This window comes from Penicillium crustosum, assembly GCF_028827405.1.
Source record: "Penicillium crustosum strain IBT 35664 chromosome Unknown utg000002l_segment0_segment0, whole genome shotgun sequence".
Classification (NCBI taxonomy): Eukaryota; Fungi; Ascomycota; class Eurotiomycetes; order Eurotiales; family Aspergillaceae; genus Penicillium; species Penicillium crustosum.
This window is the reverse complement of record NW_026623123.1, coordinates 6,446,840-6,462,822: the sequence shown is the minus strand read 5'-3', so window position 1 is coordinate 6,462,822 and position 15,983 is coordinate 6,446,840. Positions and strand designations below refer to the sequence as shown.

General features: G+C 50.3%; 9 protein-coding genes across 9 annotated transcripts; 4 read left to right on the top strand and 5 right to left on the bottom strand.

Annotated features, from left to right (window-relative positions):
- Nucleotides 1-134: 134 nt before the first annotated feature.
- Nucleotides 135-1,312, bottom strand: N7487_005967 (Stk19 family serine/threonine-protein kinase; the record flags this gene model as incomplete). Its single annotated transcript, XM_056873714.1, has 2 exons — nucleotides 135-721; nucleotides 775-1,312. The coding sequence occupies 2 exons, from the start codon at nucleotides 1,310-1,312 to the stop codon at nucleotides 135-137; spliced, it is 1,125 nt and encodes a 374-aa protein (XP_056731434.1).
- A 572-nt stretch (nucleotides 1,313-1,884) lies between these two features.
- Nucleotides 1,885-4,809, top strand: N7487_005966 (putative alpha,alpha-trehalose phosphate synthase subunit TPS3; the record flags this gene model as incomplete). The annotated part of the gene is given in 4 exon segments (XM_056873713.1): nucleotides 1,885-1,907; nucleotides 1,972-2,527; nucleotides 2,544-4,680; nucleotides 4,742-4,809. The coding sequence occupies 4 exon segments, from the start codon at nucleotides 1,885-1,887 to the stop codon at nucleotides 4,807-4,809; spliced, it is 2,784 nt and encodes a 927-aa protein (XP_056731433.1).
- Nucleotides 4,810-6,841: 2,032 nt separating this feature from the next.
- On the bottom strand, nucleotides 6,842-7,760 carry N7487_005965 (RTA1 domain-containing protein; the record flags this gene model as incomplete). Its single annotated transcript, XM_056873712.1, has 2 exons — nucleotides 6,842-7,680; nucleotides 7,742-7,760. 2 exons carry the CDS (start codon nucleotides 7,758-7,760, stop codon nucleotides 6,842-6,844), a joined length of 858 nt encoding a protein of 285 aa, XP_056731432.1.
- Nucleotides 7,761-8,321: 561 nt separating this feature from the next.
- Nucleotides 8,322-9,404, top strand: N7487_005964 (thioesterase family protein; the record flags this gene model as incomplete). The annotated part of the gene is made up of 2 exons (XM_056873711.1): nucleotides 8,322-8,424; nucleotides 8,488-9,404. 2 exons carry the CDS (start codon nucleotides 8,322-8,324, stop codon nucleotides 9,402-9,404), a joined length of 1,020 nt encoding a protein of 339 aa, XP_056731431.1.
- A 223-nt stretch (nucleotides 9,405-9,627) lies between these two features.
- Nucleotides 9,628-10,323, bottom strand: N7487_005963 (PaaI family thioesterase; the record flags this gene model as incomplete). The annotated part of the gene is made up of 1 exon (XM_056873710.1): nucleotides 9,628-10,323. One exon carries the CDS (start codon nucleotides 10,321-10,323, stop codon nucleotides 9,628-9,630), a length of 696 nt encoding a protein of 231 aa, XP_056731430.1.
- Nucleotides 10,324-11,428: 1,105 nt separating this feature from the next.
- N7487_005962 (uncharacterized protein) lies at nucleotides 11,429-12,119 on the top strand (the record flags this gene model as incomplete). Its single annotated transcript, XM_056873709.1, has 3 exons — nucleotides 11,429-11,549; nucleotides 11,597-11,673; nucleotides 11,727-12,119. 3 exons carry the CDS (start codon nucleotides 11,429-11,431, stop codon nucleotides 12,117-12,119), a joined length of 591 nt encoding a protein of 196 aa, XP_056731429.1.
- A 468-nt stretch (nucleotides 12,120-12,587) lies between these two features.
- Nucleotides 12,588-14,125, top strand: N7487_005961 (PCI domain protein; the record flags this gene model as incomplete). The annotated part of the gene is made up of 2 exons (XM_056873708.1): nucleotides 12,588-12,908; nucleotides 13,023-14,125. Exons 1-2 carry the CDS (start codon nucleotides 12,668-12,670, stop codon nucleotides 14,123-14,125), a joined length of 1,344 nt encoding a protein of 447 aa, XP_056731428.1. The 5' UTR covers nucleotides 12,588-12,667.
- Nucleotides 14,126-14,607: 482 nt separating this feature from the next.
- Nucleotides 14,608-15,237, bottom strand: ura6 (uridylate kinase ura6; the record flags this gene model as incomplete). The annotated part of the gene is made up of 1 exon (XM_056873707.1): nucleotides 14,608-15,237. One exon carries the CDS (start codon nucleotides 15,235-15,237, stop codon nucleotides 14,608-14,610), a length of 630 nt encoding a protein of 209 aa, XP_056731427.1.
- A 175-nt stretch (nucleotides 15,238-15,412) lies between these two features.
- N7487_005959 (uncharacterized protein) lies at nucleotides 15,413-15,676 on the bottom strand (the record flags this gene model as incomplete). The annotated part of the gene is made up of 1 exon (XM_056873706.1): nucleotides 15,413-15,676. The coding sequence occupies one exon, from the start codon at nucleotides 15,674-15,676 to the stop codon at nucleotides 15,413-15,415; it is 264 nt and encodes an 87-aa protein (XP_056731426.1).
- Between the last annotated feature and the right edge of the window lie 307 nt (nucleotides 15,677-15,983).

Here is a 15,983-nt window from a genome sequence, read left to right as displayed (position 1 = left end):
TCCTTAGATGATTTTCATGAACACAACTATCTTCTCGGTAGACATAATCAATATCTACCAAATAAGTGTACGATCGATCTTATTGATCAATTTACCACCCGGGTAACAATTTAGGTAAGGGATATATATAGAGGCTATAGACAGCGGATCCCAGGTCCAACGCTGCCAGTCTCAAACATCTCCACAAGTCCCGCGCCTAATGCTTCTTCAAGCACCCATCGAAAGTGCATCCCATATAGCTCTTTCCATTTCCTAGTTTTACCCGGCAGGACCCCTGCAAACTCACCACGGGCTCGCTTGGCTACATGGAAACTCTTCTCAGTCTCAACAGCTCCATCCCATCGATCTTTCAACAGACCCAGAGGGGCTTCGCCAGACGCGGACCGCCGGAGAAGAGCGAGCAGATGTGCACGACCTGATCCTAACAAGCGGAGATATGTGCCCGTGTTAGGAAGGGACAAGAACAGAGTTGCTGCACGAGCCTGGGCAGCTGACTGCACGGGGGGCTTGGAATGCGAGATAGACTCGCTCCGACTTGCTGACGAAGTCGCCACTTGAGGTAAACTAGGAAGTGATGCAATACTTAATGTGCCCTGTGTATAAGAAGACGAGGAGACAATAAACCCAGCCCGGAGCAAGGCCCTGTACTCATCTGTCGTGAAGACCCCCTGCGATATCGCCGAGGAAGTCCCAATACGTTTCAGAATATCAAGGAATTTCTCTGAGAAACCGTTCAGCTCATGACGCTCGAAGTATCCTGACTCAAAAACTCACCCTTGACCGGTTGTTCCAATGCAGGACTTTCCTGCACCAGCTTGTCCCAATCCTCTGCTAGCACCAAACAATCGCCCAGCCCTGCGGCATCATTGCCTCGACCGGGTATAATGAGTCGCCGAATCCGACCCGTTTGAATATTTTCGACGATTTCCCTTTCCACCTGTGTCGGTGCCTCTAAAAGGGTATGGACATGGGCCACAGAGGCGAGCGGAGGCAAAGATCGGCGTAGATTGAGGACTTCCGCAATGCGCGTGCTGTTCATCCCCGCCCGTGCCGGGAGTTCTTCAAACATACCATCACGGATATATTGAATGGCCTGTAGTACATTCTGCACCGGTGCAGTCTTCGATATAAAATGAGATCCGCCTATATCTGGAAGCGGATCATCGGAACCAAGATCTGCAGGCGGTTTTAGGCCGCCAGATGTAGGTTTGCGGCGCGCATGACCGGCAAAAGGCGACGCGCGGGGTTTGGGAGCAGAGGTTTTGCGTTTTTTGATACCTGATACCGGAGCGGAGGTGAGACGCAAGGTCATTGCAAGGTCATGGCATGAGTGAACTTTCAGCAACGTACGGATTCGGGGAGAATATTACATGTCAGGTGACACATAGATATTCCGCCAATCACAGTCGATCTACCATAGTTCTGTAAATAAAAATACGCCAAAATACCTAAAATACCGTATGAGGAACATCCCGACCCTCAAGTGGGGTAAAGCCGGTACGAGGGCAGTAAGCTCATGTCAGGCGATGGATAAGTTAGTTTCCTTGGTTCCGCAATATCTTTTTGGTTTGCAAGGACATTCCAAGTTATATTCATATCTCCTCTGAATGCAGCAGCCCGATCTGTCTGTTTATTCTTATTTGTCCTGGAAATCCACAGGCAAACTTGCTTCTCCACCACTTGGCACCTTCACATGACGTAGTCATGAGAAACACATCGTGTAACTAACCTTTTTTTTCCAGCTTGCTCCCAATTGTTAAGACTCCAGCCGCTGGTTTGCTCGTCGCATATATCTTCCTACCACTATCGTCAAAATCTGCAGGTTCTCTCTCTCACATTGCGTTTTAATATTCTGCCTATCCGCTTAGGTTGGGCTCAATCACTATGACGGTCTTCATAGCATCTTTGTATGTGATTATCGATTACTGGAACCTCGACTACATATGGCTAACCGATGACTTTCTGATGTAGATTCTTGCCCTACACTGTTGATTTCCATATCAACAACTCGCGCGCTCGCTCTCCCCCTCTTAGCCCTCCCTCCGCAAACCCGACCATCGAAGGGATCACACCCATCTCCGATTCTGCGGCCAGCCTGTTTGAGAAGAAAACTACAGAGAAAACACCGGGTCTGACACCAGGGGCTACAACGGATCATGAGCGCATCTTTGCTGCCCAAGTAGCCAAGACAGAGCAAGAGAAAAACGGGTTCCCATTCCCTTTGGCTGCCGAGCAGGATAACCGGCTCCTCACGGAGAGTGAGGGTCATTCCCCGGTATGGGGTGCCACAACCTCGCTCAATCAGCCAAAGCCAGTGACAGGCTTCTCGCCTTCTCCATCCATCCTCAAGCACCAAGATCTTCGCCCCGCCAAGGAAGCTGTCCCGCATCGGCCTCCTGCAGCCGAGACCATTGCTTCCCATGCGAGACTAAGAAAAGCCAGCACAGCGAGCCGAAAACTGTCGTTTTCAAAAGCCGAATGGACCATTGAGATTGCAGAGCAGGGCAATGGCGGCCTGCGCAATGCAGTGCGATCTGCAACAGACGCGGGGGGGCTTGGACAACATGATGTGGGTGGGCACTCTGGGTATGCCCACCGACGCCTTGGCAAAACACACCCGGCGGGACATCGCGGAGAAATTGGAAGATGAGTATGGGTCTTTGACGGTGTTTGTAAATGACGATGACTTCGATGGGCACTACACGCATTTTTGCAAGACCATTCTTTGGCCCGTATTCCATTACCAGATCCCAGATAATCCGAAGAGCAAAGCCTACGAGGACCACTCATGGATCTACTACGTCAAACTGAACCAGGCTTTTGCAGAGCGCATTGCTAAGCATTGGAAACGGGGTGATTCGATCTGGGTCCAGGATTATCATCTGTTACTGGTTCCAGCTATGCTTCGAAAGTTGGTGCCAGATGCACAAATTGGGTTTTTCCTGCATATTGCTTTCCCTTCGTCAGAGGTCTTCAAGTGCTTGGCGCCACGCAAGGAGCTCCTCCAGGGCATTCTTGGTGCCAACCTTATTGGTTTCCAAACAGATGAATACTGCCGGCACTTCCTTCAGACATGCAGTCGGATTTTGTGTGTGGAAGCAACGCCCGAAGGAATCCAGTTGGAAGACGGTTTTGTCAATGTTGGCACCTTCCCTATCGGTATCGACCCGACTTCTTGGGATAAGCGTCGCCAGGCAACTGATGTGGAGCGATGGGTCGGTACAATCTCGCAGCGCTACCAAGGAAAGCGTCTCATCGTCTCTCGCGACAAAATCGATTCCGTTCGCGGTATTCGCCAAAAACTCCTTAGCTATGAGCTTTTCCTCAACACATACCCAGAATGGGCCGATAAAGTTGTGCTGATTCAAGTCGCAACCAGCACCACAGAACAACCAGAGCTAGAAGCGACTATCTCTGATATTGCCATGCGAATCAACTCCACACACTCGACCCTCGCTCATCAGCCTTTGGTATTCCTCAAACAAGATTTAGCCTTCCCACAGTATCTTGCTCTCATCACTGTGGCAGATGCCCTGATGATCACCAGCCTACGTGAGGGAATGAATCTGACTAGTCATGAGTTTGTCTACTGCCAGGATGGTCGATGCGGCGACAAAGCCTACGGGTCATTAATTCTTAGCGAGTTCACTGGCAGCGCATCTGTTTTTGGAAACCATGCTCTTTTGGTCAACCCTTGGGACTACCGCCAGTGTTGCGAAGCAATTCACACTGCACTGACTCGCGACGAAAAGGAACGGAAGAAGGTTTGGGAGGAACTCCTCCGGGCAGTCTTGAAGAACTCGACCGCCAACTGGGTGAAATCATTCAGTGAAACGCTCAGCCGTGTCTGGAACGAGCAATCTTCGCGAGAAATCATGGCCGTGCCCCGACTGTCCGTATCCCGACTCACCGAGCGATATCGCCAATCCAAGCAGCGGCTCATGATCGTTGATTACGAAGACACGCTAGCCTCTTGGGGATCACCGCGCAGCATCATTCTGACCACGCCGCAGCGCGCCATCACAACCCTAAACGAATTAACCGAAGACCCCGCCAACGTTGTCTACGTCATGAGCGCACGCATGCCAGAGGAAATGGAACGGCTATTCCGACAAGTCAACAATCTGGGCCTGATTGCCGAGAACGGGTGTTTCGTGCGCGAGCCAAACGGCGAGACCTGGACCCATCTAGCAGACAAGCTGCATGTAAAAGCATGGAAGGCATCCGTGTCTAATATCCTGGAATATTTCCACGCTCGAGTCGAAGGTAGCTGGATCGAGGAGCGGCATTGCTCACTCGTCTTCCACCACGGATCCACCGAAGACCGTCAAGCTGCCGCTCGATCTGCTGCTGAATGCGCGGGCAATATCAACGATGCGTGTGCTAACTTAGACGTGCATGCAATTCCCGTTGAGGGTGCTTTGATTGTGGAAACCACTCACACCAACAAGGCATCTGCGGCTGAACTAGTCTGGAAATGGTTCATGGCAAATGCCGACAAAAACGAAGATGTCATCAGACCTGATTTCTTGCTGGTTATTGGCGATAACCGTGAAGACGAGCCGGTCTTCCGGTGGGCTAATAAGCTACACAGAGCAAAAGCCGTCGACTATGCCATGACAGTCACATTGGGCTCGCGTAGCACGGAGGCCAAGGCTACCCTGACACAGGGAGTTACTGGTAAGTTTGGGATGATATTCTATGTTTGTTTGTTTTTTTTCAGTTGGCTAATTTCCTACAGGCGTTCTTTCTTGTCTGCAACAGTTGGCGGCACAACAGTGCCAAACTAAATTGCCATTGCGAGAGTGATTTAGTGAGCAATTTGATTCCACAGATTTTTCCCGGATATGAACATGCGAAGACGAATACACGAAGATAGCAAAAAGGACCGGAGTTTTTCATTTTCTTTAGCAACTATGATTGGGTGCTGGCATACATCTGTTGCGGCGCATTTTTGATCAAGTTGACATGATACATACATGGAGGCTCTACATTAAGACATATTTGCATAGGCATCTTCTAATAATTTCGGGTTAAAGTTAAAGAAAAGAAGAAGAAGAAAATACGACTAGAACTACAGGAAAGTTTCCTGGTGAATCCGTGAATCCTTGTAAATTACTAAATCCTAGTCATTTCTGTAGCCCTTCTTAAATGCCGGTTTCATTCAGCTCATACAACCCCACTGAAATTTCAGACATGTCGGATCGCAGACTTTGTGTTGCTTAGTACAATGCGCATAAGCCTTAAGAGTGGTAGAGTAGGTGGTATCTGGCATCCCTAGCAGGACGTCGAATGGACAATAAAATCCATCTCTGGGTCCCCTCCAGTTGCGGTTCGAGCAGAGGCAACACATATTTGCAGGAACCACGTGAATTTCCGGGTATATCTGCTAAGGGGCCATGCTGCTACAAGAGAAGATATGGGAAAACATGATTGACCTTCAGCGTTGTATTCTCTCGGGAGTTTAATGACGAACACTATGAATGTCAGTCAAACGAAGTATGATGATTTTAGCACAGCTGCCTAGGTGGGTTGAATAGGGTAAGCTGATGGCAGAGAATGTGTGGTTGCGACCTTCTCAAGGCTCATTGAATCATGAAGCAATTGCCACCAAACCCCGTCAACGTTACCGGAAGGCCCAGTTATGAGCTATGAAGTGAGAGAGGTGCATTTAAAAGCATTTTCCCTTGCTCCCGATGTATTGATGGAAGCTGCCATTCCCGTCCAATGACTACGGCTCCAGTAAAGAATAGGTCAAGCGCACACCGAGAATCCTCCGACTCATTGATGGCTCCATTTTTCAATGGTCGGCAACAAGGCAGAATGTGGCCGCGCTGCCTGCAGCAAGTTTCACCGTGGATCGGGTGGTGTTCTAGTCGATTACCAGGAGTATATCGAGGTAGACTTTAGGTAGCTGCAGACAGTCAAAGGACATGCCTGCGACTTGCCATAGAAAAAAGCTATGTATATGTAGCCAGGAATGTAGGAGAGTCGATAGAGGCGATTTTCCTTCACTTTTTGGATGTGGAGGCCGTATGATAGGTGTCAGAGGGAAGCTGGGAATTCAATGTGGGGGCCTGTTCTAAATTGCCTTTCCTACTTTTCGCTTTCGTGACTCAGGCCAGTCCACAGGTAGTATGTGGTTGTCCCAAGTTCTGTTGTCCCCTGTATTGTCAAAACCTTAGACTAATTCCATCGGGTACAAGGGCCGTCAGCGACGGCCTGGATGTACTGTGCGGCTCTTCCAAGCCTAAGGATTTGATTCTCGGTCGCAGTCGAGCGTAGATTGGTGCTCACTGCAATGTTGATTATGGCACTGGCTGCCATAGGTTCTAATGCCAGAATCGCCAGGATCAGATGACGTATCTTTTGTAGTACCCGAACTACGCAGGCGACTTCTAGCTCTGTCGGCCAGTAGTTCTGTACCAGGAACAGGTGGTCTCGTTGATGTCGACCTGTCGGAAAGAAAACGGAGATCTAAAGAATTTCCTAGGGCAGATCCGATGCAGTTGTGGTCACTGCCCAATGGAGTGAGATGCCAGGTGGCTAGGATGCATCGCTGCCTGAGTGCTGTGGGTTCTCAGCTAGAGAACGTCTGGCTGAGAACCCATTGAGCGGATATAAATATAAGTGGACAAGAAGAAAAGGAGATGGGTGAAGTTGGAAGTGGGATTTTGGCCGAAGGTTCTGTGTTGCATTGATATCCTTTAGGAAGGAGCCGTTCTGCCTGAATAGGTAGGTACCCACATACGGGCTTTTCCTTTCTTGGCGTTTGTGAGAATTATAAGTTAAGGATGTGCGACTCACTCAGACCAAGGCGTAAAAACGTACATTGTATTTTCTATGGTTTATCATTAACCCGCACCGCTGCGCCTACACAGCGGCCAGGATACCAGACAGCAAAGAGAAGAGCCACCAGCGCAATAGGCGCGAATTCAAGGCATGCGAAATAGACCTCGTTGGTTTGCAGCTCTCCCATAAGGCCTTGCCCAGTTTCCGCAAGACGGAAAATAGTTCTCAAATAAACCATGAGGGTCGAAATGGAAAAAGCCAAGCAGAAGAGCCCAAGCCCATTTGCTCTGATAGCATGTCGAGCTCGGAACTGGAAGCTCGCCGCCACGATGACGAAAATAGTCATAACGAAGACCTGGTACGCAAGGCCACCCAAGAGGATATTGTTCGCTGTCGTGGGATCTTCCCGGCGCGACTCTGTAATGCCAATGAGACACGCACCGACGACTTGGACGATTGTTGAGATGACATCCGAAGTAATGAAGAAAGCTAGGATGATCTTCGGGGGTAGGAATGAATACCTGGTCCCTACTCGTGGGATCAATGCTGATAGAATGGTGTAGATACCAGCGGCAAGCAATACGGGCGCCACGACGATGAAGAAGTAGTTGAGGATGAAGTAGATGAGGTGATAAGGATCCTTTTTAGCGGAGAGGGATCGTGCAATGTACCCTATCACTTCGAAAATCAGACCAGCGGAAAAGGTCATCCACCACCAGCTACGGGATTTGATAGTTTGTGCCGTGTGGTAGACGAAGTGAAGGAAAAACCACGCGGCTGCGAAGGCAGCTAGAGCGATGGAAGGCGTATATCCATAAATGATCACGGGGGTATCCTTTTCGCCGCCTGGGTTTGGAAAATTGGGGTCAACATAACCATACGATCGTTCTGTTCTTTTTCGTTAGTGCTCTGAAATGATAGCCTGAAAAGCTGCGTTCAAGTGTCATACCTGTGATATGGTTCTCCATCTGTTCTGCCCTCAGATTCGTTGCAGAACGGGGTCAAATGTTTTATATGTAGCATTTATGAACACGCTAATAGAATTTATCTCGTTCTCGTATTCTGGATATTAAATGGAAATGTGATTAGCCCAGACTCCTCTACGCGAGCTGCCAAGCTCCACCAAGGAACGTCGCGTAGCGGAATCCATCCATGAATATCTTCTGATCGTTTCCCGATCGGACCTATCGCAGGGGCTTATCTAAATCATAGACACCTCCTTCGATCTCGTCCTATTCACACAGCCCTCTTACATCACAAATTTAGATACATTTGCTATATTCCAACCTTCTCGCTTCAATGTCCTTCAAACCTTCAAAAGAAAGATTTCCCGTGCCCAGTCCTGCGGGAGGTTAATCTGCTGACTCAGCTTCTCGGCTGTCTGGGGAAAAAGCCGAGGTTCGCCGATGCGATAACCTTGGTATGTGGGGAAAGGATGTTCTACTTTGTATATCAGCTATATAAATGATCTTACTTAGACCTTGAGACCATTTTCATCTAAACCCTATACATATCAAACATCACAAGTCATGTCCACCGTCAACCCATCATTCCAGGAGGCCATCAAGGTCACTCCCCAAGGCCCCAACAAATACAGCGCCTTCCTCCGACCAGAATGGTGCATTGGAACCGGTATAACCAGACCCCCATGTAAAAGCTCACCTCCCATGAACCAAAAACTAACACCCCCGTCAGTCCCACACGGAGGCTATACAACAGCCGTAATCTACCAACTAACCCTAACGCACTTCGCGCATGCCCATCCAAAGCAATACAAAAGCGCCGCGTCCCCAATCTCAATCCAGCTATCTTTCCTACGACGCACAGCTTCAGGACCCGCAACCTTCGAAGTTGAAGACGTCAAGATCGGCGCGCGCACAAGCACAATCCACATCAGGCTACTACAGCCCTCTGAAAAGAAACCCGGCCAGATGGACATCATGGTTGCTGGCTATGTGACCGTCAGCCCGCCAGATGCCGAGGTGGGCATTAGCGCGAACACAGGGTGGAAGCCTTACCCTGCTCCGGTGTCGGGTTCGCGCGCGGACGGGTCCGTTGATCTGGCAGCGCTGGGCCGGACGGGGACTGACGGGGCTTGGAGGAAGCTTGAGGCGCCTTTCGTGTCGTTCCGTAAGGCGGCGGCACAGATTGAGCTGTTTGGTCCTGGTGTTGGGGAGACGCAGCAGAAACGATCTGGGAATATGGGGATCGATCAGTGGGCTAGGTTCCGGCCTGGGGGTGATGTGAATGGTCGCTGGACGGAGGCCGCGGTGGCGTACCTTATTGACATGTTTCCCATGGCGTTGGATGGGTTTGACACTGTGTCTGCTACTGCTGCGGCGAAGGAGAGTGGGAATTCGCTTGCTGGGGAGAAGGCCAAGTTTTGGTATCCCACTGTTACGCTCAATGTCGATATGAAGAAGCATCTTCCTGCTGAGGGGGTGGAGTGGCTTTATAGTCGGATTGAGACTAAGGTTGTTAGGGACGGGCGGACGGATTTGGAGGTTACGGTTCTTGATGAGAATGGGGAGGTTATTGCGTTGAGTACGCAGGTTGGGTTGGTTGTTAGTGCTAGTCGGAATGTTGGGACTAGGAAGATGGAGAAGTTGTAGATTGTTGTCTCATAGATGTATATACAATTTAAAGGATAGATTTTGTATGTTCAATCCAGGCTTAGTTTCTGTTCTATATATGATCTAGCTGGTTAATGCTATGTGTAGAATCGGGGTGTTGCGTATATACGGGATCAAAATCCCCAGAATGTACAGCGGGGAGGTCGATCCCCAAGTCTAAGCTTCAAGTTTTGAGCCTGAAAAGAAAAGAGAAGGGTGACGCTCACAACTTCGAGTCAGATGTCTCAATCCAAAATGCCATGGCATCAGCCTTGACAACCTTCCTCTTAGCCCACTCCAAATGTCCCCCAGCGCTCTCCTCATCCTCCTGCAGCGCCTGCGCCCGCACCCAGAATTTCCTCCCGACCCCCCCAATAACTCGCGCCTTGACAACCAGCAAAGCAGGCGTAACCACCCGCTTTTTATACCTGACGTCTAGTTGTGCAGTGAAGATCTTCCCGCGCGGGTTATCCTCGGCCGTAGTGGGTGCCGTGGGCGCATTGGTATGCGCTGCGACAGCGAGGGACATGGCCTCGTCAATTAGCGTCGCGACAAGGCCGCCATGCACAGTGGATGGGTGGCCGGACAGACCAGGGCTGCTAAGATCGAAGATCATAATGATATCCGCAGGATTCAGGCCCGGGGTGGGCTTTGCAGCGGATGCGGCATCTTGTTTTGTTGCGGGTAGCCAGGTGGGGACTTCAGCAGGTGCGGGTGTGATATTGCGACGTTGCAAAGTCAGACAGTGAGGGATTGTGGAGGGTGTGTTGAGGGTTTGCGCGAAGTAACCATCTTCACCGGTTGTGGGCTTTAGCCGCCGGGAGTCGGTCTCGATTGGTGTGTAGTCGGCCGAGGAGATCAAGTTGTTTGCCCATGAGTTGGTGCGGAGATGCGCGATGGCGGGGGCTGGGTCGGCCATTTCTTTTTTATTTTTTTTTTTTTTTGCGTTGTTGTTTTGTCTTGGTTATATTGGGGTCAATTGTCATAAGCGGGGTGTAAACAAAGGACGTAGCAGGGTGTTTCAGCGGTTTCAGTAGTGCTTCAGTACATATATTAGCCAACCTTGGAAGAGCGTCAACGGTCAATCAATTAACCTCGGCTCCGGCTAAAACGGATCAGGGCATGATGAACAGTCACGTGGATATATTGGGTCAATTCATTCAGGGCGGTCCAATGAGGTGCGAGACTTGGAAAATTGATTTGCGGTGGAGCGAACATCAGAAGCTTTGAAGTAGATATTCCCCTGCCTTGAATTGAAGAACCAATCATGCAGCTATTACGCACAGACAATGCATTGTCTCACCCCCGGCATGTAGCCGGCAGTTAATCGTAAGGGATATCATGGGGGAACCTGGGAACCTGGTAATCTCGGAATCTGGGAATCTGAGAATCTGGGAATTCGGGCAAGAATGCGAAAGTAAACAGAGGAACCATAACCTTATCAAAGGGTCCTGTATCAGTGTAGCGCACTATAGCACATATAGTGCATTCAACAATCTCCGTGCAGAGACTTCTGATTCGTACGGATTGTAGCGGCAGGGGAAACTTGGCCTGACTGGGTTTAGTTACACAGCCAAGGACCCTCCAATTTGGAGTGGGTTACCTTTTGCCGACCCTTTTAGGTCAGGCGTATAGCGAAAAATGATTCAAAACAAGTAAAACAGGGCCTGTGCAACTGAACTAATATGAAATAATTACAGTATTATGTAGCTAGTGATATATCTCTCTCCACCTGTGTACACCTGGTATGCCAATTAGGGGGTTACCCTGCAGGAAAGTTCCTTCCAGTTTGGTTTCTAAAAAAACCAAAAAACCAAAAAACCAAAAAACCAAGAAACTTTGAAAATACCTTGAAAATACCTTGGATCTTGGGACCCTGGGACCCTGGGACCTGCTGCATACAAAGTACCTGCCCATTCTTTGTTTTTCTTCTTCTTTCTTATCTCCCTCCTCTCTCTCTCCTCAATTCTTTACTCGACTCTTCTCATACACACACAGCATCTCTAATTCTAATTCTATCCATCATGCGTTCCTCAATTGTCTTCCTTTCGGCTCTGGCTACTTCCGTCATGGCTCAAAATGCCACTGACACTTACACCTTCCCCGCTGGCTTCAACATCGGTTTGGTAAAGCCTAGCGACCTGTGTATGTACCTTGACAGTTCTTCAAACAACACAATGCTGATCAAATAGCCGGCTACTGCGCCGCTCAGCGCAACACCTGTCCCCAAATTTGCGGACAAGGCACCAAGCTTAACTCGTGTGACCCGGTATGTTGATATGGATCGCGTCTGTATGACCAGGAGATTAACGGTTGGAACAGACTACCCTGAAGTTCGGCTGTGTGTGCAGCGATGGTACCATCCCCGACGTGACCCCTTACTCGCAGACCATTCCTTTCTTCGTCTGCCAGGAAACCTATGTTCAGTGCATCAACTCGCACCCCAACGATGCTGAGGGTCAGCGTGCCTGCAAGAAGGCTGCCGACTGTGGCTCCAAGAACGCCAGTGCGGTGACCACCACCGCTTCTTCCACCATCATGTCTTCGACCACTCTCGCCTTGGCCACTGCGACCGAGTCTTCCAGCTCCGAGACTTCCTCCGTGGCTCCTGCCAGCACGACCACCAACGCCGCTGTCGCTCTCGGTGACCTGACTCAGTACTCCACTGGTCTGATGGCTGGTCTCATGTTCGTTGCTGCGCGCATGGTCCTGTAAAGGAACGAGATTCTTCGGTCTTTGGGAAGCTAATTGCCTCTTGACGGTTGGGTCGCATAGCGTCCTCTTTGTTGTATTCCCTTAACTCATCGCGATGCCATTTGCTTTTTTTTCTCCTCTTCGAGACATTCGATTCCCCTCTGAATACTCTTCATTCATTATGATTGTCCACATGTTTATGAACGTGGCGCCTGTCCTTTCTTGTTTTGCTTTGGCTTGGAGTTCTTTATTTGTCTGCGCAGGTGACCCATTTCGCGCATGAACTATTCGATTAAAAGTAATATCACCAATTATTGCCAACCCCATTAGCCAGGAAAAAAATCGGTGTGAAGGTCGTAGCGTAAATATTAAATATTTTATGTAAATAAAAAGATTCGAAATCGAGTCAAAAGAAGAGTCAAAAGGCAGATCCGTCGAGATGTTTCAACTGTGGTGTTCCTCTCGCCAAGACTTTTTTGGCACACACTGAAATTTCTCAACTTATCGATAGACTCCACCATCAAGAACTTCACGTTCTCTCTTCCTCTCCTTTTCCCACATCCAACATCATGCCCGCCCCTACCAATACCCTCCTCATTGAGGGTTCCTTCTCCGAGCTCGCCGACGAGTTTGCCCAGTACATCGATGCCCTCCGCAAAGAGGGTAGCCTCCAGTCCGAGATCGCCCCGCTCCTCGAACCTCTCCGCCAGCAGGAACAGTCTGAAGGCGAGGCAGACCTTAAGCAGCGCGATGAAGTCCTTAAGAAGCTTGTGTCCTCCGCTACCGCTTTGAACAGTGCCCCCGAGAAGGGTAAGTGGCTGAAAAGTGTCGACAAAAGACTGATCTGGAGATAGTCGGAATCTGGCGACACTTTGTGATCTTTGACGGACAAAAACTAACATAGATTTTTTTAAAAAAACGCAGAGATCACCTCCGCCTACAACCTCCTGGTCCACCTCGTTCACCAGTCTTCCGACGCCGACGTGTTCCTTCCTCGCATCTGCACCTATCTCGCTAAGCCCATCACCACCTCGCCTCAGTTCGGCCCCACGCTCGCCATCTCTATTCTCACCACCATTTTCAACACCCTGTCTTCCAACGATTCGAGCCGGTACCACGTTCTTCTCGCTGTTGTGGCCGTGATCCGCCAGTCTGGATCTGGAATTGCTTTCGAGGCCCTCAAGCCCCAGCTCACTTCGCAGCTCCCCACATGGCTCGCCTCGTGGGAGTTGGACAGCGATGACACCCGGAAGTTGCACATCGCCATTGCCGAGGCCTCCACCGCTGCTGGTGATGAGGATTTGGCCCAGACTCACATCGTCCAAGCGCTCGAGACCATCGACCCTGCCGACGTCAGCAAGCCCGAGAGCCGCGAGTTAGCTGTCCGCGCACTTGCTACCGCTCTGCGTCGCTCCACCGTCTTCGACTTCACTCCCTTGACCGCCTCAGACGCCGTGCAGGCCCTGCGCTCTAGCGACAGCATTCTCTTCGAGCTGCTTGAGATCTTCACCTCGGACACCCTCGACGCCTACGAGACCTTCGTGGCTGCCAACCCGCTCGCTTCCATCTCTGGCGGTGTGCTCGCCGAGTCCGCCGATGCCCTGCAGACCAAGATGCGTCTCCTCACTCTCACCTCGCTGGCATCTTCCACCCCTTCGCGCTCGCTCCCCTACGCCACCATCGCCTCTGCTCTGCGCGTCCCCGCCTCCGATGTCGAGATGTGGGTCATCGACACCATTCGTGCCGGCCTCGTCGAGGGCAGACTGTCCCAGCTGAAGTCCGAGTTCCTTGTGCACCGCGCCACTTACCGTGTCTTCGGTGAGAAGCAGTGGTCCGAGGTCCAAGGACGCCTGATGGTCTGGCGCCGTTCCCTCGAGAACGTTCTGAACGTGATCCGCTCCGAGCGTGAGCGTTTCGCCCGCGAGGGTATCCAGGCCGCGGCTGACCAAGAAGCCAACTCCAACCGCAACGGTAACGGTGACCGCCGACGCATTCAACCCGCGCAGATTGAGGCTACTGCCGAATAGATGTGTCCTTTTTTTTATGAATGGAAAAGTTCACAGAACACAAAAATCTTTCAGTTAATAGAGGGGAAATCTCGCTGTCTTTTCCTCATGCATTTCTTTTTTCCCTGGCCAATTGTAGGGTTGGATTTTTACTGCCCCCGTTGGATGTTTGGGACCGCACGAGTCATGTCATGTCAATCTTAGTCTTGTTTATGTTTTCCGGAGGGATAACTTTCTTTTGTTCTATTTTTTTTTACTCCGGCTTAAAGAATATTATATTTCTTTAGACTGGTCTTGGTTCATATCCGTAATCAACAACTTGATTGGTTTTGAGGGGGAGGCCAAGCATCCATCTAAACAAGCAGCTCAAGTTTAAAAACGCTTAAATTCGTCTATACTATACTCCCAGGGTCTATTTCCAAGTTGAACAAGAAATCACCCAACTCTCACCCCCTAAATTGACCTCAACTCTATTTACATCCATACAAGAACAAGAACACTTCCTAGCGAGCCTGCAAACCACGAGCCTCAATACCGGCCTTAACCTCCTCATAGACCTGCTCAACCGAGCTATCAGCCTTAACCCAAACAACCTTATCCTTCTTCTTGAAATCATCAACAACAGGCATAGAAGTCTCAACAAAGGTACGGAAACGCTTGCGAATAGAAGCCGCATTGTCATCATCACGGCCACTAGTCTCACCACGCTTCAACAATCTAGCCTCCATGACATCCTCGGGGCAATCAAGGAACAAGACAAGCTCAGAGGGACAAACAGTCTCCTCGAAGAAAACAGCCTGGTCGAGCTTGCGCGGGAACCCATCAATCAAGAAACGAGCCTTGGTACCAGCCGGAGGCGGCGAGGTCGCCAGTGAATCGGCCATGGCATTCGACAGCAACGCAACGGTCACTTCCATAGGCACGATCTTGCCTTCGCGGATGTATTCGCGGATCAGCTCGCCGTACTGGCTGCCTTCACGGACTTGTTCGGCGCGTAGGAGATCGCCCGCGGAGAGATGCACGAAGCCGTAGTCTTTGACGAGGTTCGCGGATTGAGTGCCCTTTCCGCTGCCTGGGCCGCCGAGGAAGAAGACGACTGTTACGTCGTTTGGAGAGAAGCGGGGGGTGGACATTGTGGGTGGTTGGTTTTGTTTGTGGTTGGGAGGTTGAGGAAGATGAGATGAATGTTAAGGGGGTTGTTTGTGGGGGTGTGTGTCGGTGTGTGGAGGGGCAGCACTTGTCTTGAAACGGAAGTTAGTTGGGGGGGGTTATTTCTTTTTGTACGGGCTAGGCCTTGCTTACTTCAAGCTAGTCTTTGCGTGTGTTGATGCCGGTGCGGGACTTGACAAGGTAGACGTAGGCGCCGGAACTGATGGCGGTTATGAGGATGATTGGGATGATTGGGAAATTGGAGCGGCTGGATTGAGGGGCGGAGGGTGCGCGTGGCGGCGAAGATCTCGGGGAGTTCGAGGACAGGCGGTGGGGTACCTGGGTCGATCGGGTGAATTTTTGACTGGTGAAGAGCAGAGGCTTGGAGCGGACTCCGGAGAATTGACGGGCTAGAGAGAACATAGAGAACGAGAGAGGCTTGTGGTTGTTGAAGAAGGAAAAAAAGAAAAAAGGAGAGATCGCCGAAACGGGATTAGTTGCTGATCTGTATACCTCGATGCGGTTGTGTACAAACTTCCAAGGTTATGTGTGTACGTCTTCGGCTTCACCTTCAGTGGAAGTGATATTAGGTAAGATCAATAGCTGCTTCATGTTCATGCATGGCCAATAGGAATGGTAAAAATCTATATCCAGATTCCAAGGTTGACTACCGTGTCTTCCACGGCAGACGTCATTCTTCACCAATGGTCACCTTCGTATATATATATCG